Genomic DNA, 21,600 nt, shown 5'->3' on the forward strand with positions numbered 1-21,600 from the left:
TCACACTTCAGGTTTGGAGTCAACCTTTCTTTTGTTGTGGGGCTGTCCTGTGTATTGTAGGAGGTTTAGCAGCATCCCTGGCCTCTACTCCGTGGATGCTAGTACTATTCCTCCACAGTTGTGACAACCAAAAATGTCTCCAGACATTGCCTAAGTCCCCCCGGGGGTAAAATTGTTCCTGGTTGAGGATCCCTGTGGCCCTGTGGCTGTGATGTGGACTTGGAGTGTTAAGGAGAGAGGGGTATTAGAGTGGAGAGCCACACATGTGAGCCTGCCACTGATCAGCAAGAAGATTCAGTGGCTTCATTTTGTTACCAGTCAGTCCCATGGTGCTGTACCCTCCTGGGCTGTTTGCCTTGGTGGTACCTCAGTTGTGACAGAGAGACTGCAAAAGTGTTGCTTGCATGGCCCCAGGAGCTTGGCATCCAGCTGTAGCTCCAGCTGAGACTGAGTCTGGCATCCGAACAGGTGCAGTAGGGGCAACCTAACAAGCTGGAGGCCAGCCAAGTGTCTAGCACAGCCAAGCTAGGCTACTTGAAATCCAGAGGCCCTTGCTGCGGCACCCCTCCTATGAGGTTGGAATGTGGGATGAGAGCTATTCTGGTCTTGTCTTCCTTCCTCCCTCCACCTCCCTCCCCTGTAAGAATCTAGTTAGAGTTGTGATTCCAGCTAAGAGCAGCAGGAGCAGGGAGAGACAACAAGTGTACCTGACCTCCCAGTGGACAGGATATTGCAGATCCCCCTGAATGTCCATTCCAGGGTCAGGAGGGAGGGTCTTAGCAGTCATGGAATCCATGATAGCTCTTAGTACAGGCCCTTGTGAAGGTCCCTGTCCCTCGGTCCCTGAGAGAGGGGTGGCATAGCCAGGCAGTCACCTGTTGTAGCATCTCTACCAAGGTCACTGCCAACCTAAAGGGCTCCTTTGTGCAAATTCAAATGAAGCGCTGCCGTGGAGGGATCCAAGGCTCCAGGCTGAGTGGGCACGTTTCTTGTGGCCTAGGCCCCTTAGTGTGTCCTTACGGAAGGGTGACAGGAGCTGGTCATAAGCTCTTGGGGCCAAATGAAATATAAGCCCTCTGCCAAAAGGCCAACATCTGCTCCTTAAGTGGGGTCCCTCTCTAGGAGTGGGGTGGGCAAAGGAAATGGGCCTTGCGTCAACCAAGAAAAATGATCTGAGAAGCTGTTTGCCAGGACCCAGCATTTCCCAGGTACAGCAGCAGGGCCTGGAGTGGTAAGCTGCCTCTCTACCTACCTTGGGTACCAGCTTGGCCTCACAGAGCCCACCTTGAGAACTTGGGTTGTCACGTAGACAGTGGCATTCCAGGTTTTTCTCCACCCCTCAGAACGCTGGCTTTTCTTCCTGTGCTCACTGAAGGTGGGAGAGACCACGCTGATACTAGACCTTGCTTTGGAGACACCCATCCTATGGTGAGGGCCATGGAAGAGATGCCTTTCCAAATAGGAAGCTAAGTAAGGTAAAGGAAATCAACATATTTGTTGAGTACTGCCTTATGGAATAAGCTAACTGTGAATAAATTACCATCACAAACACCACAGACTTACCCTCCCCTCTCCCACCATATGCATTCATATTTCTGCTCATTGCTCTCACCTTCCGCACTTGAGCCTGGAGAGGACATGGGCCAGTGATTAGAATGGGCCTAAGTGTGGCTTCTGGCTAGAGTCTTTCCAGAGACCTATGCTGTGGCTTTTCAACTGGCCACATATGTTTAGGGTAGTGGTTCTCTATCTTGGCTACACTTTAGAATCACCTGGAGAGCTCTCCAAAACAAATAAAAAAACTAACCCTGTCCCCAGAGATTCTAATTTAATTGGTCATGACTGGGATTCAGGCACTGACATTTTTAAAAGCTCCCCAGATTATAATGTGCAGCCCGAGTTGAGAGGTTACTGCTCCAGCAGTAACAAGGACACTTTGATCTGGGCCTCTGTGACATCTACCTGTTGCTTGTCCTGGGCCCTGTGTCTTGCCTGGTCCCTAGGCCTGAGCTGGCCTTTCGGTTGGGAGGGAGGAGGCTGAACTGGGTCCTGGGCAGTTCTCTCACAGCCCATTGAGTAACCACAAGGCATAAGGACTCGAGTTCTTCAATAGTGGCTTGAAGAGAGTGGAGTTGGTGACATTGGCTGGTTGAGGCCTGACCCCCTGCAGCTTAGTTGCCTATTGTCTTCTCTTTTCTGCGTAGCTCTCTTTCTCACTTCTTTACAACTAGGACATAATCTGAACTGAGCCTTAAAGACTATGTGAATACAAAGTTCATCTAGTCTTAATCAAAGCAGCCCTCTCTAATGATAGCATTCATACAGCCACTTTCAAAACCAGATGAAACCCGACCAAATCCACGCAGTAACTATCAAGGTAGGCAGGAAAGTTGTTAGTCCTCACTGTATAGACTGGAAACCAAAGCTTAAAGAATGAAGGAAGTTGCCTAAGATGACTTAGGCAGCAAGTAGGGGAGCCAGCTTGACTGGAAAAAGCTTTTTTTCCCACTCAGTTATCATCTATGGGCATTATTGCATTTCCTCCGTGGGAAATGTTGCTGCCTTTTTCCTGGGTGCATAAACTCTACCCCTGTTCATATAGCGTTTCTCAAGAACAGAAGCCCTGCTTTTGTCCTCATTCCATCCTTCTCTGCATAGAAGAATGCTCCATGCTAAGAGGACCCCTGGTACATGGCCTGTGTAAGTATAGGTGCAGATATTGTCACTGACCTCTGAAACTGTCCGCTGCTGCTCAGCCGTTCCCTCTTTGACATTCCCTGCAGGAGACCTGTGTGTGTGGTCCTGAGGCCTGAGTTTACTCTGGGGCTTTCTAGTATGCCCTCTCCCCCAACTCTTATGGCTCAGATCAGCTGGGCCCCTCCCAAGGGAAAGAGTCTGGACTTAAATCTCAGTGGAGTCCAGCTTGTGCCATCTGAGTGCCATCCCTGCCCTCTCCTGGCATATCACCCTAGCCTTGGCCAGAGCATGGCCTGCAGAAAATAGCAGTTGAAACTACTGGAATCTGCACATCTGGACACAGAGGCAGGACCAAGGGCCACAGACATTTCTACATCACTCGCCTCAGCCTGCCCAGTGTCACTCTCCCTGCCAGGCACAAAGGACTATCCTCAGTCTGGGCCACCTGGGCCCCAGCCCCAAGGTGAATTGACTCTACTGGGGGTGGGTGGTCACTCCTGGTCCCAGCCTGGGCAGGCTGGGACGGGTGGGAGGCATGAAGGCAAAGCACCTTAGCTCAGCCCTTAATAACCAAGACACCTGTGCCTGACTGCTCCATCTGGGAGGGAGCCTCAGGGCCTCCCCGCCCTCCATAATGTGGCATATTGTTGGGAGCCAATGTCCCTGACATCCTGTTGAGTAATAACGCATCACATTCTCCACATTCCTTCGAGGGAGGGCTGCTGGGGATTCAGTCCATAGCCCTGCTTCAGACTCCGTGGCTGCTTTGTCTATTGGAGCTCCTGTGGCCTCTGAAGCTTCTGCCTCCTAACCTCACTTCCCTGAGCCATATTCTCTAATTCCAACAATGAGGTGGATGCAGCCACTTTCCAGACCCAGAAGGGAACACTAGCTGAGCCTCTTTCTCCAGTTTCCTCTTTTTCCTCAGGACTCTTCAGTCAGAGAGGGAAGGGAACTCATTTGTTGAGTGCTTGGTACTGTGTGACAGGGTTTTTTTTCTCTCCAGTATTTTATTTAATGCTCTCAGTAGCTATTAGAAGTGGATTCTATTACCCCCAATTTATAGAGGAGGAAACTGAGTCTTAGAAAAATTAAACAGCTTGCCCAAAGTCAGAGAGCTGGTGACTGGAGGCACTGGGATTTGAATTCAGGCTTGTAACTCCACTAGACCAGAAGGGGCAGCAAATAGTTCGGGGGCCTGGAGTTGGTCCCTTTGAGTCTAAGCCCTTTGTTTACCTGGCATCTGAGGGCACGTGGCATAATTCAGTGGAAAAGAGTGCTGGACAGGGAATTAATAGATCAAGGTCACAATGTCATCTGTGACACTTTAACTTTGTGCAACTTGGAAAATTCCCTTGGGCCATAGTATGCCCCATACTGTGGCTTTTAAAAAATACTGATTTGGAGAGTCCCACCACAGACCAATTAAATCAGCCCCCAGGGATGTTGCCCATGGGAGTTGGCATTTTTTAAAAGCTTCCTAGCTGATTTTAATGTGGATCCAAGGGGGAGAATCCTTGAGCTAGGTGATTTAGGCCACTGCCTCTCAAACTTTAATGTGCATGCAAATCACCTAAGGATCTACTTAAATACAGATTCTGATTCACTAGGTCTGGAATTCTGCATTTCTAGCAAGCTCCCAGGTGATGCTGCTGCTGCTGCTCCAGGGATCACGCTTTGAATAGCTGGGGGCTACAGGGCTCTAGGCAGGAATGAAAGACCTTGGCGCACACCTGAGTGAGCTGGTCCCATTCCTGCCAACCCTGGGTAGGGCCACTGCCTAGCACTAGAGGAGCAGGCATCCCAGCACACTCCATGGGCTCCATGACTTGGGCAGGTGGTGCAGATGTGTAAGACACAGGACTTCATCACTTATTCTCCCACCTCCTTCAGGCTTAGGAAGGAGGACGGAAGTAATGGGCAGGCAGGTGCCTCTCTCCTTCCCTCTCCTCCTCTTTCTTCTACCTCTAGGCATGAATGACTGAGGGCTGCAGTGGACTTCAAGGGTGTGTTCCTGACATGCAGGCCTATCTGTGGGGATTGTCTCCCCTGCCTGGGGTGGCCATACCAGACTTGTGGCCCTTTAGGGGTCATTGTCTCTTTCTGTGCTCGCCTGTCTGGAAACTCTGACCTGGTCTCTCCTTTGGCACCTCCCTTTGTCCTAATGACAGGAAAGCAGAGCTGGCTGCTGGAGGGGCTCTGAGGATGGGAAGGGCCTTCTCCTGGGGGTGTGGGAGGAGCAGGAGACAGGGAGGTAGTTGTGGCAGCCGGCTTTGCTGTCTTAGCAGCAAAACCATGTCCCTCAAATGCTCCCTCGCACCGTGCATGAAGTCCCTTCTGGCTGCTCTTATCACGTCCCCCAGACCACCACTGGCCTACGGACCTGGATCCTTTCCCAGGCCTGCATTGCCCCCGGCCAGAGGGGCTGAGGTACTGCTAGCTGGGCTCTATGGGAACAAATGCTTTCCAGGACCTCTCAGAGGTCCTGGTGATTCCTAAATCTTTATCACAGGTTAGAAAATTGCAGTAACAAAAAACACGGACACACACACACACACACACACACACAGATACAGGTGCATGCACAGACTGAGGGGCCTGTAGCCGTGTGTAGACAGGCGTACAATCCCACACCGATCCATATGGATCGTGGACATGAGCAAACTGGGCTACAGCTGTACGCAAAGACAGATGCTGGGGCAGCACCGACCTGATGCACACACTCACGAAAATGCACAGGTGTTCATCTCTGCCCTGCCCGTTTGCCCCGAAAGCCCTCAGGGACTCCAGGGGCTTCAGAGCCTTCTCTTTGCACTTTCCAATCCTCATCAGTGTGTGGCCCTTGAGGAGCCTGTTATTTTTTCTGACTGACTTCCACCTTCCCGCGCTCTTTCCTCCCTTGTCTAGCCACCCAGCATCTCTGAAATACCATTTTGTCCTTTTACTTATCACTCCTGGCTGCCAGGATGTCACCCTGGATTTCCTTGTGGGAAAGCATTGGGAAGAGAGAGTACTTCCTGTCTTGGAAAAACCCTACCAGTCTCCTTGGGGTCCCCTGGTCACAGGCGCTAAGGAAATAGAGGAAATGTTGGGGGCAGGACTCCATGGCCAGAGCAGCTCTGCTAAGCCAGCAACCTCCCCTCAACCCCACAATGCCAGGTCCCACGATCCCAGCCCCACTGCTCCCTGGCACCACCTGGGTAGGGAACAAATAGCTGCCTGTGTGGTTCCAGGGCTTTGCTGCTGGTACTCAGCCTGCCCTGGCCATGAGGGCCTCCTCTGTGGCTTCAGTTCAGCTGAGGCTGGCAGGGGTGCCCCGCCCAGTGCTGGACACTCCCAGAGCACAGGCAGGAGGCCGACCCATTGCTTTCCACGACTCCCATCGGCCAGCACTGTGTTGACATGACAATCAGCACTGAGTTATGCTGCAAATTGGTCGAGCCACAGAGAAGAGCCAGAGCAGTCCTGGGAGGCTCCCTGGGGAGGGAGGGCTGAAACTTGATGAGTGGTAGGGGAGGAAGAGTACTGGGGAAGCTGCCATGACAGAAAGGTAGGATCCCTGAGCAGGAGTCAGACTGATCTTAGATTATGGCCTCAGCACTGCTACTCTGTCAACTGTGAGACTGTAGATTGACTTTTCCTTTCTGAGCCTCTTGGAAGCTCTGCAAAATGGGGATAGTAAAACCTTCACAGCTTACTGTGTGTGTTAAAGGAGATTTGGTTACCAAAGTACTGGGGAATGTTAGGTGTGATGATGAGAAAGAGAATAATAATTGTTGAACATTTTATATCCTTAGCTGGACTAGGATGGTGTACCCAGGGCCATGGAAGGACAGCTCCCTGAGGAAGGGGAGGGTGAAGACACAGCTGTGGCTTCTTCCCCCAACAGTACTCCTTGACCCCAGACATTCCTGGGAGTTGCTACTGGTGGTGGATTTTGTTCTTGGGTAGAGGCAGGAGAGAGGGAGGTGGATTGGGACAGGCAGGAAATGAGGCTCAAGAAAGCTGTTCCAGGACATGCAGGTAGCAGACCTTGGGGAGTAGAGGGTAGATCCTAGCTGGCTGGGACATGGAGCAAGTGTGTTGGCCCCTCCGTGCTTCTCTTGCCATTTCCAGATTACCAGAACTAGAGGTGCCTTCCTGCTGGAGGTGAGGCAGCATACACCCAAGGTGGCTTGGTGCCAGCACCCCACTAACCTCTTTTCTCCGCCTGTTTCTCTCCCCCTGTTCTGTTTTAGAAGCCGAGGCCAAAAGAGCATGCGAGTGGCTCCGAGCGACAGGATTCCCTCAGTATGCACGGCTTTTTGAAGGTAAGGGCATTCAGTTGCTCCCCCTCCCCCACCCCAAAACTTACCTTATCTCTCCATTCTTCATCTGTAAAGGGGGGCAAATCAGATCCTTTCTCCAACCACACAAGAAGCTGTGTACTTTGGCTGTGCTCCTATAGTTATAACTTCTCTCTCCTACATAATCATCTCCACTGGATCACTCTCATCAGCTCTCGCAAGCTCTGGTGTTCCCCATGTGTTAAAGTACCTTGTCTTCATGAGGGCCACTGCTGTGTACCACTTCTGAGGATGTCACTTACATAGATGCGATGTGGAGGGTGCACCCTGGCGTCCCTTGCCCTCACCTCACCTTCCCCGTGACCTCATTTCTCTGTTTTCCTTCATTTTTCTCTTTTTCTCTAGAGTTGTTCATACTTGCTGTTTCCACTTTGCCTCTGCTTCCCACACCCCCACTGCACCCTGGCTTCACCCCCACCTCACCAACAAAACAGTCCTTGTCAAGCTCACCAGGCACCCCCACGTGGTCGAATTCAGTGGTCGCTTCCTAGGCCTTACTTAATCTCTCACTAGCATTCAGTGCAGTTGGCCACTCACTTCAGCTTCTGGAATACCCTCTCCTCCTGGCTGTCTCTCTGGCTGCTGCTCTCAGTCTCCTTAGCTGACTCTGCTTCCTCTAACTGATATCTAAGTGTTGGGGTGTCCCAGGGCTCAATCTTGGCCCCTCTTCTCTCTCAACATTTCTTTCCCAGGAGATCCTTGACAAGTACCATCTATCTTCTGGTGACTCTCAAATGTCTCTCTGTGCAGATCTCATTCCCAAGCTCCAGATTCATCTATTCAACTGCCAATTCAATATCTACTCAGATGTCTGACTGGTGTCAGATTTAACAGGTCTAAATCTGAACTCCTGATGGCACCACCATCCACTCAAGCCCCACAACCAGGAATCATCCTCAAGTCCTCTTTTCCTTTGTCCTCCATATCTAACCCTTCAGCAAGTCACTTCTCCCTCCAGAATATATCTTGAATTGATCCACTTCTTACCATCTTCACTGCCATATCTGGTCTGACCTGCCATCATGGCTCGCTTGGCCTAGTGTGCCAGCCTGCTTCCTGCGCTCCCTCCTTTGCTCCGCACAGCAGCTGAGGGACCCCGTGAGCCAAAGGCCTCACTACGTCATTCCTCTGCTGGCTTCCCAGCACACTCAGCATGAAATAAGCGCAAGTGCTTTATTCCGGTTGACAAGACTGCATCACCCAACTTCCATTCACTCTCCCCTTTGCTCACTCCGCTCCACACTCCTTTCCACCACTCGCTCACACCAGGCTCTTTCCCTCCTCGGAGGCTTAATGTTAGTCCTGCCTGGAACTCTCTTCCCAGGCTCTTTGCACGGCTGACCACTTCTCGTTCCTCAGGACTCAGCTCAGAAGTCACCACCTCATAAAGGGCTCTGCTGACCATCTCTCTACGTGTACCCCCACCCCGCCAGCCTCTCTTTACCCCATCACCCTGGCTAATGTCTTTCATGGCATTTAGAACCGCATTCTCTTGTTTGTTTCATATACTGTTTATGATCTGTTACCCCCATGAGTGTAAACTCCACGAAGGCAGGGATCATTTATATCTCATTCACTGTTGTATCCCCAGTGTCTGGCACAAAGTAGGTGCTCAATTAATATTAGCTAAATGAGTCAATCGGCTTGTTTTGCCGGTAAAGCAGAGAGGTATGTGATTTCCCTAATGCTCTCTCCTCTTCCCCTACTCCTTCCTCTCTGCCCTCTCCTCCCCAAACCCCAGAGAGTGGGCTCCCCTGCTCTGACCAGTAGGGAGAAGTGAGGTATTGTTTGGCTGCGCTCTCCCTGATCCCTCCAATTCACCTTGGGCCAAACAGGAGGTTTCCTGTCTGAGCAGCCCAGGATTCAAAGGGGACTAGAGGAGCCCAGGTTGGCTCTTGGCAGCCATCCAGGGTCTCAGGTCTGCCGTCCACCATGGACCTGCCTCACTGACTGATGGGTTCTCTTGTCCAGTTCAGCCCTCCTGGCCTTTCTTCGGCCTTTCCCCAACAGCCAACACGAAGCTCCCTCGGCTCCTCCTTTACTCCAGGCTTTCTCTTTCTGCTCGGCTCTTGCCTTCCTGCCTCCCTGCTTCCCTGGCCTTCCACTTCCAGCTCAAGGGCCACTGGCGCTGAGTTTCTGACCTACCACCCTTGACTCATCTTGGCTTCTCTCTGCCATACAGAAGGTTCGTTTCCCCTGGATATTGCCTCTGTGAAGAAGGACCACAGTTTTATGGACGAGGACTCTTTGGGGGCCCTGTGCAGGTAGGGGGGCTGAGGGCCAGGTCTGGGAGGTCAGGGCCTGGCTTGGGGATTCCTCATGGAAGAAAGCAGTCCCTGTCTCCTCTAACAGAGGAGGAGCCCGGCCTATTAACAAAGCTCATTTGCCGCAGTCACGCTGCTCGCTCTGTCTTCTGTGTCCATGACACCCTCACTCACACACATACTCTAGCTAGAAAGCAAAGATCTGGCCTTGATTTTTTTCTCCCTTCAGTTAGATCCCTGAAACATTCTGAATTGTCCCCCATCTACTTACACTGGCTTGGCCCTTGTTTGAAGCCAAAGCACAACTTCTTGGATCCATTGTAGTAGCCTCCTTACTGGCCCTCCTGCCTTCCATCTCTGCATTTCCTGCCTTGCCCTCACCCTGATCCAGCCTCTCCACAGCCACTAGAGTCAGCTTCCAGGTGAGTGCACCTCTGCTTAAAATGTGTCACTGCCTACAGGGAAAAGTTAGAAGTTTTTTTAGCATGACACCTGAGGCCCTTTACAGTCTGGCTTTGACTGACCTTATCAGTCTCAGTCCCCTCCCCTCACACCCACGCTGCTCTGTTTACTGACCGTTTCCCTTTCTGCCTTGTCACAGGCTCCTACTGAAGCCTAGGATAGGAGTCTCTGTTTCTCTCTCCCTCAGAATCCCATTTCTGTCCTCCAGGAAGCATTCTCTGACTACAACCCCTCTGTTCATGGAAGTTCCTTGTCCCACTCTTGGTGTGATGGCTGTACCTTCTGTCTACTCTGTTCTTGAACCTGTCCCATCTCTAGTGGTGTATTCCACATCTATAAACTCCTGGAAGACAGAGGCCATAAACTCCCCAGCATCATATCTGGCACTGAAACTTTCATGAACATTGGGGCTTCGGAGAAGTGTTGATGGCTTGGGCGTGTGAAGTAGTGGATGGCATCTTGGGAGTGTCTTGGTAGGCTATGCCCTGCGGTCTTTAGGGTTTGGGACCCTTGAGTGAACACTGCTTTCTTTCCTTGTAGGAGGCTGATGACCTTGAACAGTTGTGCCTCGATGAAACTGGAGGTTCATTTTCAATGCAAGCAGGTGAGTCATGGCAAGGGTAGGGTCTGTGGTCTTGTGGCACCAGGGGGAACCCAGGACATACACAAACCACTTGCAAAACTAGCTCCAGTGTCCTGGGAGTCTGGGGTGTCTGGAGCAGTGCCTTGCTCCAGCCTGGGAGTGAAGGGTAGGGGTTTCTAGGAGGCTGCTGGGTTTCGGCAAGCCTGGTCTAGAGGTTTGAGTGTGAGGATAGGTGCCCTGGCCCACGGCCTCACCTCCTCCCCAACCTCAGCCCACCTCTCCCTCCTGTGTTTACTAATAACTTGACCTGGTGATCATTCTGCCTTGGGGAAATCTATCTGCTTCCACTACCTGCCCTGTGATGGTGAAAATTCCTTGACTAGGGGACAGAGACAGAATAATGTGGTGGGAAAAGTCATGGCCTATATGGTCTTAGAAGTCAGGATCTCCAACCTCACCCCCAAGAGGTCTTACCCGTCTAAGCTTCATTCTCCCCATCTCTATCATGAATTTGTGGTGAGGGGCATTAATAGCTTCCAAAGACCTTTCCAACTCTGCCAATCTGGGATTGCAGAAACTGAGAGGACTCTCTGTCTGCACGTAGCCCTGGAATGCGGGCCTGATGACCCCATCCTTCCCTGGAGTCAGGCTTTGTGGGTTTCCTCTGTGGCTTTCCCCACCTGAAGCCTTCAGCAGGGTGGGTCAGCTAAGTTGCCAGAGCCCTGGCCTGGAGAGCAGAAGACCCCTGAGGGCTGGTCCCAGCTCTGCCACTGACTGCTCAGTGACCTTGGGCAAGCCTCCTTCCCTTTCAGTTTCCCACCTTGCAAATTAGAAAATCAGAAAATCTAAAATCTCCTTCCAGCTCTGGCATTCTGTGATTCTAACCCAAGACTATAGCCTAGAGACCGGGAGGCTATTGAGGACAGGAGGTCAAGACACCTGGATTCTAGCCCTGGCTCTGTCACTGACTTACTGCATGACATTGTATGACCTTAGGCAAGTGGCTTCTCCTTTGTGGGTTTGGGTTTCCCTATCTGTAAAATGGGGAGGGATTAGATTAATCAAATGACTGTTACCATTCATCTGGGCTCTGTCTATGACTCCTGGCTTCCTCTGGCACTCCCAGAGCCAGCTCCCTCCTTTAGGACATGTCCTCAGCCAGAAAATAGGGTCCTTTGCCTCAAAGTCCCCCCAAGAGATTGGAGGCAGAGAATGGAGCACAAGCAAGGGCTTGTGGGCTGGACTTCTCTGACCCAACCCTGTGGCGCCCTTCCCAGAATGAAGACTCAGAAGAGGAAGAGCAGTGTACTATCAGCAACCACTGGGCCTTCCAGCAAGAAAGTAAATGCTGGTCTCGCATGGGCTCTTGTGACCTGTTGGCCTCACCAAGCCCTGGCCTGCCAGTGACCTCCAGCTGTGAGAGTGTCCTCACTGAGCTTAGCGCCACCTCCCTGCCAGCCATCACCGTGAGCCTAGCGCCAGAGCCAGCGGACCTGCCCTTGCTAAGCCGTGCCCCCAGCGCGAGTGACTGGCCCCTTCTCAACCCTACCCAGGGCCAAGAGGGTCCCCAGGATAAAGCCAAGAAGCACCATTCTCGAAGCTTCCTCAAACACCTCGAGTCTCTGAGGCGGAAGGAAAAGGGTGGCAGCCGGCAAGCAGAGCCTGACCATAGCCCAGCCACCTCAGAGAGGGCCACAAAAGCCTCCTCTTTCTGCAGTCGCCGTGGCTTCCTCTCAGCTGGATTCTACAGGGCCAAAAACCGGATAGCCACCTCAGCCAATGGTGGTGGCATTGAGACTCGGAGGGTCTGGGATGCCTGGCCTGTGGCCAGATTCTGGCATCCTCAGCGGGTACACCAGGGTGACTGCCTGGTGCATGTGCCCAGGGACCACAAACCAGGCACATTCCCTCGCTCCCTGTCCATTGAGAGCCTGTGTCCTGAGGATGGACAACGCTTGGCAGATTGGCAGCCAGGTAGGCGCTGGGGCTACGAAGGGCGCCGGGGCTCCTGTGGCTCCACGGGCAGCCATGCCAGCACCTATGACAATATGCCTGAGCTGTACCCAGCTGAACCTGTACTGGCTGGGGCTGAGGCAGAAGATGAGGACGAGGGTGGGGGCAGCTATGCCCACCTAGACGACATCCTCCAGCATGTGTGGGGGCTGCAGCAACGGGTAGAGCTTTGGTCTCAGGCCTTGTACCCAGACCTGGGACCTGGAAATAAGGAAGAGGAAGAAGACGAGGAAGAAGAGGAGGAGACCACTTCATCTGTAGAAATAGCCACAACTGAGGTTGAAGGCCAGGCTGAGGCTCTGGCCCAGGTAGAGTCTCCGGCCCGGGCTGATGTCCAGCCAGTAGTCTCGGCTCAGACTCAGGCCCCAGGTGAGGCTGAGCCCCTGGCACAGGCAGAGGCTGAGGCCCTGGGCCCAGCCCAGGATAATGATCAGGAGACGAATTCAAGCAGGGAGCCCACCTCTGCCTCCAGCCTGTCTGTGGAAGAAGGACACTCCATTTCTGACACTGTGGCCTCCTCCAGCGAACTGGACAGTAGCGGGAACTCCATGAATGAGGCTGAGGCCTCAGGGTCCCCGGCTGGATTCCAGGCATCAGTGCCCCGTGAACGACGAGATTCAGGTGTTGGGGCCTCACTTACCAGACCCTGCAGGTGGGAGTTCAGGGTCGGGGTGGGACCAGGGGGCTCTGTTGTCTCTCTCTGTCTCCCCCCTCCCCCTCCCTTCCTCCCTTCTTCCCTTCCCCTCCCTCCATCTCCTCCCACCCTCAAGCCAATTTCTTAGTTATGGGGCCCATGGGCAGGTCCTTGGGGGCTGGATGATTGCCTCTAGGCAGCCAGTCCCAGGAGAGAGAAAGAAAGAGCACAGGACTCAGGAATCTAGAAAGTTAGGTTCAGGACCTGCCTCTGCTATGGCCTTGAGCAGGTTCTAGCTCCTCTTTGGATCTCAGTTTCCCCAAGTGTAAATTGAGGGTGTTAGAGGAGATGGTCTTTGATCTCCAGCTTTGCCATCCATTTCTCAGAGCAGCCCTCCACTGCAGTCTTGGAAGGGTAGGGGGCTGGTACTGTTTGCTGGCACTAGATGGGCCTAAGCTCTTTGCCACCCTCCCTGACGGTGTCTTGGCCACTGGGCAGCCCTGGACCCAGCAGCAATGCTGACAGTGGTCCCATCTCCTTGCATTTTCTTTATTTGGGGAGAAAAAAGAGACCAGAAGAACACAACCTTTTCTGAAGTTTACCCAAACCTGCTCCTCTGGCCTTCTCCACCCCGTCACCCCTCACCAGGAAGCTCCGTTGGCACAGCTTCCAGAACTCCCACCGGCCCAGCCTCAACTCAGAGTCGCTGGAGATCAACCGGCAGTTTGCTGGCCAGATCCACCTTCTGCACAAGGGCTCGCTGCTGCGGCTCACTGCCTTCATGGAGAAGTACACTGTGCCCCACAAACAGGGCTGGATCTGGTGAGTGCTCCTGGGCCACAGTGGATGGGGGGAGCTGCTCACCTAGGTCTTGGCTCCCTCCCTGCCCCCATTCCAGGGCCAGTGGAGTGGTGGGATGTGCCAAGAGGCTGGAGGGGCTGTGGCCCAAGAGGTCAGCGTGGCTCTGGGTGGCTTGCATATGTCTGTAGGGGATGCACATGGGATGAGTACGTGTGCCATGTGTGAGGAGGGGTGGGGGTGGGGGACCCTAGTCCTCAAGGTGTACCTCCTGCATCCCAACCTCCATGCTGCCACCAGTGAGATTGTCCTAAAATGCAGCTTTGGTTGTCACTCTCTGATAAACATCCTTCTGTGGCTCCCCATTGCCAAAGAATGAGGTCCAGTTTCCTTCCCATTGTGATCCTTTCATCGTCTGGTCCCGCCCCATCTGTCAGGCACTTTAGCCTGCCACTCCCAAGCAATGCCACAATACAGGCGAGTGGACTATTTGCCCTTCCCTGAATGTGCCGTGCTCTTTTTCCTGCCTCTGCCTTTGTCCATGCTGTTCTCTCTGGCTGGAAGGCCTTTTCCCCATTTCTCCTCTGGGACAACACCTACCTATCCCTCAAGAGCCTGCTGAATTTCCACCTCCTCTCTGAAGCCTTCCCTGACCCACTAGGTACAGTTCCCCTCCCTCATGGGTCTTCCCCTAAGTTCTTAGCCCACTCCTGGCCACATGTATTGTCACTGCCTGTTGACACAATTGACCAGACTGAGAGCTCCCTGTGTTCCTCTGTGAGCCTCTAGGGCTGGACCCAGAGCAGGTGCTCAATGAATGTTGACTCTGGGGGTGTGGTATGTTTCTTACCCTGCTTACCCCCCCCCGGAGCCCCCCAAGACTGCAGTCTCCAACCTGTGTCCGAGCCTACCCTGCCACCTTCGTGACCTCTTGTTACTCCCTCAAACAGGTCAGTTCCCAAGTTCATGAAAAGGAATAAGACCCCAGACTACCGGGGCCAGCACGTGTTTGGGGTGCCACCTCTCATCCATGTGCAGCGCACGGGCCAGCCACTGCCGCAGAGCATTCAGCAAGCCATGCGTTACTTGCGCAGCCAGTGCCTGGACCAGGTGAGCCCTCCCAGGGAGCCTGCAGAGAGATGGCCCTGGGGAGGAGGTCTGAGGCTGAGGAGTTGGGGAGGGGAACTGCTCTGGCCTTCCCCCTGGGTCGAGCAGAGACCTTTCCTGTCTTCAGGAAGGCCCAGCAAGGATGGAGCCAAAACTCCCTTTCTGCCTGGCTCTGTGCCAGCTACTTTCTAGCCCAGATGCTGCAGTCATCATCCTCCAGGAGCCTGCCTGAGCCTAGGTCCCCCGTTTCTTCCTCATCTCAACTAAAGCCATCTTTCTCCTTGGCCCCGAAGCTATAAAAACCCTTCTCTTTGGTTTTGCCATTCCTCTCCTACCCTGCCCAGCAGGAAGCCTGCCAGGCTTGCAAGTCTGTGGGGTGGCCTACACTCTTGACACTTGGTCCAGGGCTGGCCTCACAGTCTCTCTCTCACCCCCACATGTCTCCCTCCCTCCCTCCGTCCCTCCCTCCCTCCCCTGCATGGACCCAGGTGGGCATCTTCCGCAAGTCTGGGGTGAAGTCTAGGATCCAGAACCTGCGTCAAATGAATGAGACCTCCCCTGACAATGTCTGCTACGAGGGCCAGTCGGCCTACGATGTGGCTGACCTGCTGAAGCAGTATTTCCGGGACCTGCCTGAGCCTATCTTCACCAGCAAGCTCGCCACCACTTTCCTGCAGATCTACCAGCGTGAGTCGCCTGCACCTATCCCCAACAACCTGCCCCATTCTCAACCTCTCTGAATCCTAGAGCTTGTGGAAGATAAACCTGATATGAGCAAATGTAGCTACATCCATGAGCTCATTGGAAGATTTACTATCCGGAGTTAGAAAGGCCCCTGGGGAGAGACCACATTCTATTCCCCCTAGACTCATTATATGGAAGGATTGACTAAGGCCTTGAGGAAAGGCAGGGACATACCTAAGGTTACACTGCACAGTAGAGCAGAGCTTAATCTAGCACCCAGAGCCCACCTTTGCTCTTTCCTCTCACGGGCTTCCCTTGGGATCACTGTGCCTTCTGCATTCCTGGAAGCAGGAGGCTTGCTGCTGGAGGCTCTAGGGGAATAAGGAAGCCCTTCTGTTCTTCCTTCCTTACAGTCCTCCCCAAGGATCAATGGTTGGCAGCAGCGCAGGCTGCCACCTTGCTGCTCCCTGATGAGAACCGAGAGGTGCTACAGACCCTGCTCTATTTCCTAAGTGACATTGCCTCTGCTGAGGAAAACCAGATGACAGCCGGCAACCTGGCAGTGTGCCTGGCACCCTCCATCTTCCACCTCAATGTCTCCAAGAAGGATAGCCCCTCTCCCAGGTGAAAGAGGGCAGGGCGTGGCAGAGCCAGGCAGGGAAGATTTGGGCCCCGTTGGACTTTTGGCCCTTGATGGCTGGCACTGCAGTTCCCAGGCATCACCACAAGGGGTCAACCTGACTCCTCAGGGTCCCAGTACTGGTTGAATGCTGTGAAGCATGGCCTTCCTTCTAAAGGGCAGCAGGTTGCTTTGTGTTCAGGACTGGCAAGCTGGCTTCTGGGCAGCTGGAAGCCAGCTTGTCAGCCATCTTGTCTTGTGCCCTTGTGCCATCCTCTTCTCCCGGCCCTTCTGTCCAGGATCAAGAGCAAACGTGGCCTGGTTGGCCGGCCAGGCCCTAGGGACCTAAGTGAGAACATGGCTGCCACCCAGGGCCTATCACACATGATCAGTGACTGCAAGAAACTTTTCCAGGTGAGTAACTCTCGGCCATGGTACCTACTTCCCAGACCCAGGGGAACCATCAGGCCTCAACTTTGCGACCCAAGGCAGGGATAGGACCCAACTCGACACATACCCCTCATCCTCCTACTTCTAACTCTTCCCCTACAAGGTTTCTTATCTGCCTCACTGCAGTAGCCAGGCCTCTCCACCCCCTTAACATGAACTTGACAGGCCCCACGGGCCCTGAGGCTGAGGGTCCCTGACCCTCTCCTGCTCCCCACGGACCCCAGCCTGGTGTGTGTGTGCCCTCCCAGGTGCCCCAGGACATGGTGCTGCAACTGTGTGGCTCCTACAGTGCAGCTGAGCTCAGCCCTCCCGGCCCAGCCCTAGCTGAGCTGCGGCAGGCCCGAGCAGCTGGCGTGAGCCTGAGCCTCTACCTGGAAGAGAGCGTCCAGGAGCTGCTGCGTGATGCTGCTGAGCGCTTCAAGGGCTGGATGAGCGTGCCAGGGCCCCAGCATACAGAGCTGGCTTGCAGGAAGGTATATAGCACACTGCCTGTGGTTGCCATGGGGCTGGGAGAGGGTGTGGTGCAGGTGAGGGGGAGCCAGGGATCCCAAAGGAAGGAGCTGCCCCACCAGTCTCGCTGTGCCTCAGCCTGATACTTGGAGAATGCCAGCTAGCAGAGCAAATACCTTAAGGAATCGAGAACCAAACGAGACCAAGGGATCTCTTTCAGGGATCACCTGTCAGAATTACCTTCCCAAAGCCCCACTCCAGACATGTCACTACTTTTAGAGCCTCACCTCACATCTCTTCCTGCCCTGCAGTCATGCCGAGCTCCTTACATTTCCACCTGTGTGCTTCTGCCCTTGCTGTCCTGCTGCCTGGACTGACCTGCCCCAAGTACTACCTTTCCCAAGCCACCTTAAGCCCTGACTTGATATGCCCCTCCTCCGTTCAGAGCCTCCTGTCATGCCCCAGGCTGAGGGTGCCTTCTCTCTGCCCTTCTCTTGGCACTAGCCATGTTTTTTCTTGGATCCTGATTACGAGTAAGGCTGCAAGCCTGAGCTTTGCCATGTATAAACCGGTCATGGTAAAGCCTTCCTTATAAGGATCGGGGTGAGAAGCTTGCACCGTGCCTGGCACAGACAAAAGGCTCAGGAAAGAGCAGCTTTTGTTGCTGTGCACATATTCTACTTCCTGCACTAGATGGTGAGTTCCTTGAGGACAATCACCATCTTCTCTTCCTGTTCACTTCCAGAAATTTCAAGCACTGTGCCCATTTCTTGGTAGAGCCTAATAGGCCTCAGAGAACGTGTGTCTCGTCATCTCTTTGTGCTCTTGAGCAGATAGAGAAAATGACATCTGGAAAGCAGAGAGAGGACAGGGAACACAGGGATGGCCTGTCTGGATCTGGCTAGGGTTAGCAGAGTAGCCCTGCAGCCTTCCCTTGTCAGGGGCTGGAGTGAGGGCAGGCCAGGCCTGGGGGTGAGTGGGAGTTCTCCAGCCCTGACAGCTGCCCCTGTCCCTGCTCCTGTGGCTTGCAGGCACCAGACGGGCACCCCCTGCGTGTGTGGAAGGCATCCACAGAGGTGGCGGCCCCTCCGGCCGTGGTGCTACACCGTGTTCTGCGGGAGCGGGCCCTCTGGGATGAGGACCTGCTGCGGGCCCAGGTGCTGGAAGCCCTGATGCCGGGTGTGGAGCTGTACCACTATGTCACTGACAGCATGGCACCCCATCCCTGCCGCGACTTCGTGGTGCTTCGGTGAGGGGCTCCAGTTATCAGCCTGCTGTGCTTGGGGGACCGGGGAGGTGGGGTGGGAACCAGCACCAGGAACCTGAACGTGTGTCCCTTCCCCACAGGATGTGGCGCTCCGACTTGCCCCGCGGAGGTTGCCTGCTTGTATCCCAGTCCCTGGATCCTGAGCAACCTGTGCCAGAGTCGGGGGTGCGGGCCCTGATGCTCACCTCCCAGTACCTCATGGAGCCTTGCGGCCTGGGCCGCTCCCGGCTCACCCACATCTGCCGTGCAGACCTCAGGTACCAGGCCCCCTCAGCCCTGGCACCCTCTGCCTCTGTCCCATGCCATTGATCCCTGGGGGCTGGAGGCAAGTCCTTTCTCCCTTTCCCCCGGCAAAGGCTCCAGAGAAGAGCCCCTTGCTCATGCCTGCCTGCTTCTGCCTCCCCAGGGGCCGCTCTCCTGACTGGTACAACAAAGTCTTTGGGCACCTGTGTGCCATGGAAGTGGCAAAGATCCGGGACTCCTTCCCCACCTTGCAAGCAGCTGGCCCTGAGACAAAGTTGTGAGCCTCAGCCTGGTCCCAGAGTGGCAGCACCTGGGCCCCCTGGCGCCAAGGGAGTAAGGGGGAAATGAGAGTAGAGCAGCCCTCGGATGCTGCTTCCAGGGCAGAGCCAGGCCTGTGCATCCCTAGCTGCCTGTCCCTCTTATTTCCTGAAGCTTCTCCACCCATGTAGGGGAGGAAAAGAGAATTTCAGTGTTCCATCTCCACTCCACCTCCACCCTCAAACCTGTGTTCTGCCCCCCCGAGGGAGAGGGGGAGACAGAGAGAGAGAGAGGAGTCATTTTAGGAGCGAGAAGATGCTGCTGCCCTACAGGCCCGTGGAGCCACCAGTCAATCTGAAGCCCTACTGCAGGGGGAAGGAGGTAGAAAGCAGTGTGTGCTCCCAGCTCTCCACCGTTCTGAGAGGCCAAGCCATCCTGTTTGGTGCTAGGGTCACTTTGAGGTTGGACAGGAAGTTCTGGTCCTGCCTTTGGGCCCAGCGTTGGCCCTGAACTGGCTTTTCCAGAGAAGTTGGACTGGAGTGGACAGGCACAGGGGCAGAGCACAAGGCAGCGCCAACCACCATGAGCTGTTTTATTTGTGTAAGTACAATGCTGATTTTTATGAGGGTAATTTAAAGAGTGGGCACTGACAGGCGATGATGATTTGGGATACCTTGGGATGTGAGAGTGGGAAGGCACTTTCCTTTCTGAGGTCTCAAGAGACCAATGAACCAGTCTCCTCTAGCTTGGGCCCTACACTTTATCTGCCACTCCCTGGGGTCCTGTGTAGCCTCTGGCCACACACTGCCATGTCTGGAGAGTAAACAGGCTCACTCCTACTGCACAGGCTGAGCAAAGGCAGATGGTGGCAAGGAGACACATATCTATGTCCACATCCTTTCTTCTGCCGTAGCAGGCTGACATAATAGCCCCTTCCTCAAGCAGAGACCTGGCCCCTGGCTCAGGCGGCCAGCCAGCCAAATAGAAGGGCCTAGTGTCATCTCAGCCAGCTGGGGCTTGATCCAAACCTGACCTATCGCACCCACTGGCCATCTTGGTTCATGTGGAAATTCAAATGCCATTCAAATGCCAACTGGTGCTTTATTTTTCTTTCAGATGAATAAACTAGAGTGGGATGGGTCCCAGCCAATGTTGTAATTTTTAAGCCTATTTTATTTGTACCTATAAATACTGTACAGTCAGAATATATATATGTATTTGTGTGTGTGTGTCTGTGTGTATATATATACACATCTGTATACACACACATATATTCTATCATGAGTACATTATAATCTGTGGGTGGGAGCAGGGATCTGGAAAGCCGTGGGGGGGCAAGGCACTTAAGATGAGATGGGGGAGGTGGAGAGCAAGATCCATGTGACCCTTCAGCAGAACAATAAAACATTTCTAGAGATGCACTCTGGCTGTGTGGCTGTCTTTGCTGAGACAATGGGCTCAGGACTGGGGACGGGTTACAGTGCGGGCTTGGTGTTAAGATCAGAGGTTGTGAGCATTACCGGCATAGGACTCAAGGGGGGACTGCAGGAGGAATGGGGAAGGGCCTCAGCTCTTCTCTTTGGGAGGTGATTTGGGAGTGGGGAGGTGGGATTCAAGAAGCCAGGGCTTGGGCAGAAGCTGAAGACCCCATCCCCTGATCTGGCCAGGGTCCCTGATCTGAGTGGTCCACAACCACGCCCTCAGTCATCCTGACACTAGCCCAAAGGAGAGATGCCCCTTGCTATGCTGTCCTTCCTTCCCCTGCTACACCCAGCCCAAGCTGAAGGATGAAGAGGAGAGACCCAGTCCCAGGAGGCTTGGGGAAGCTGTTCCAACCATAAGCCAGCATATGAGAGGTCTAAGTGCCTTGAGGCAGCCCCTAGTCTGGCTCCAGTGGCCAGCAAATACCAGGGTCCTAGAGGGGCCCGCTCATTTTGACTTTCCCGCAGGAAGGAGCTTGCCTTTGCCATGTTGCTGTAGCCATAAAATTCCCCAGCTCTGAGGGGCAGCTACAGAGAGAGTATAGGCTTTGTAATCGTATCTGTGTTTGCATCCCTTGAGTGCTGTCAAGTAGCCTGGAACACAAGTCCTGTTCTCTCTCTCTGAACCTCAGCCTCATTGTGGGCCAAACAGGCCAGTGATACCTCATCATAAGTCTGGCTCAGGAAGTGTTTAGGTTGGCCCACCCCAGTCAACACCCCCACCCAGCCTGAACAGATTGGGGTGCCTGTCAAGTTTTCTGTCACTTCATTCTATTCTCTTCTTCTGGGTTCAGCTGTCCCTACATGCCTTTGGCCTTTATTTACTGATGCTGCCAGGGTGTCTTGGCTAGCCCTGTCAGGAAGCTAGGTGGAGCAGAGGGCCTGTCAGTTCCTTGCCTTTGGGAAAACAATAGAGGCACCCCCATGTGTGGGTGTGGGATGGGAGAGCGCTCAAGCAGCACTGGTGTTAAGGGACACCAGTGTAAAACTCTGGCCAGTAGTTTTTGAGGAAGGCAGCCAGGAGGCCTTCTAGCACAGGCACCTGGTTATGGAAGGAGCCTGAGTGATGGTACAGAGGATGGGGTTGGGCATGCTGTTAATGGGCAGTATGAAAATGACCACCCAGCTGATGGTTACAAGGAAACAGATAAAGAGTTATGAGGGAGGCTCTTGGAAGGGCCAGAGAATTCCCCCAACCTTTCAGCTCTGGACTCTGCTGCCCTGGCCCAGCTGCCCAGTGTGAA

The 21,600-nt window shown here is 53.9% G+C and overlaps 1 protein-coding gene across 4 annotated transcripts in view; it reads left to right on the top strand.

Annotated features, from left to right (window-relative positions):
• The window catches only part of STARD8 (StAR related lipid transfer domain containing 8), a 59,176-nt gene extending 39,078 nt beyond the window's left edge, over positions 1-20,098 (top strand). For 3 of the 4 annotated variants that reach the window (XM_058536064.1, XM_058536065.1, XM_058536067.1), the window contains exons 2-14: positions 6,936-7,007; positions 9,226-9,307; positions 10,310-10,373; positions 11,630-13,017; positions 13,648-13,821; positions 14,748-14,907; positions 15,393-15,591; positions 16,002-16,212; positions 16,507-16,621; positions 16,906-17,130; positions 18,139-18,356; positions 18,455-18,631; positions 18,781-20,098. In XM_058536064.1, the coding sequence (XP_058392047.1) occupies positions 9,276-9,307; positions 10,310-10,373; positions 11,630-13,017; positions 13,648-13,821; positions 14,748-14,907; positions 15,393-15,591; positions 16,002-16,212; positions 16,507-16,621; positions 16,906-17,130; positions 18,139-18,356; positions 18,455-18,631; positions 18,781-18,898 (3,081 nt within the window). In that variant the 5' untranslated portion in view covers positions 6,936-7,007; positions 9,226-9,275 and the 3' untranslated portion in view covers positions 18,899-20,098. Of the gene's footprint in view, positions 1-6,935; positions 7,008-9,225; positions 9,308-10,309; positions 10,374-11,629; positions 13,018-13,647; positions 13,822-14,747; positions 14,908-15,392; positions 15,592-16,001; positions 16,213-16,506; positions 16,622-16,905; positions 17,131-18,138; positions 18,357-18,454; positions 18,632-18,780 lie in introns of those variants that run through there. The other variant, XM_058536066.1, reaches the window with a different exon arrangement.
• Positions 20,099-21,600: the final 1,502 nt, after the last annotated feature.

This window comes from Diceros bicornis, chromosome X, assembly GCF_020826845.1.
Source record: "Diceros bicornis minor isolate mBicDic1 chromosome X, mDicBic1.mat.cur, whole genome shotgun sequence".
NCBI lineage: Eukaryota > Metazoa > Chordata > Mammalia > Perissodactyla > Rhinocerotidae > Diceros > Diceros bicornis.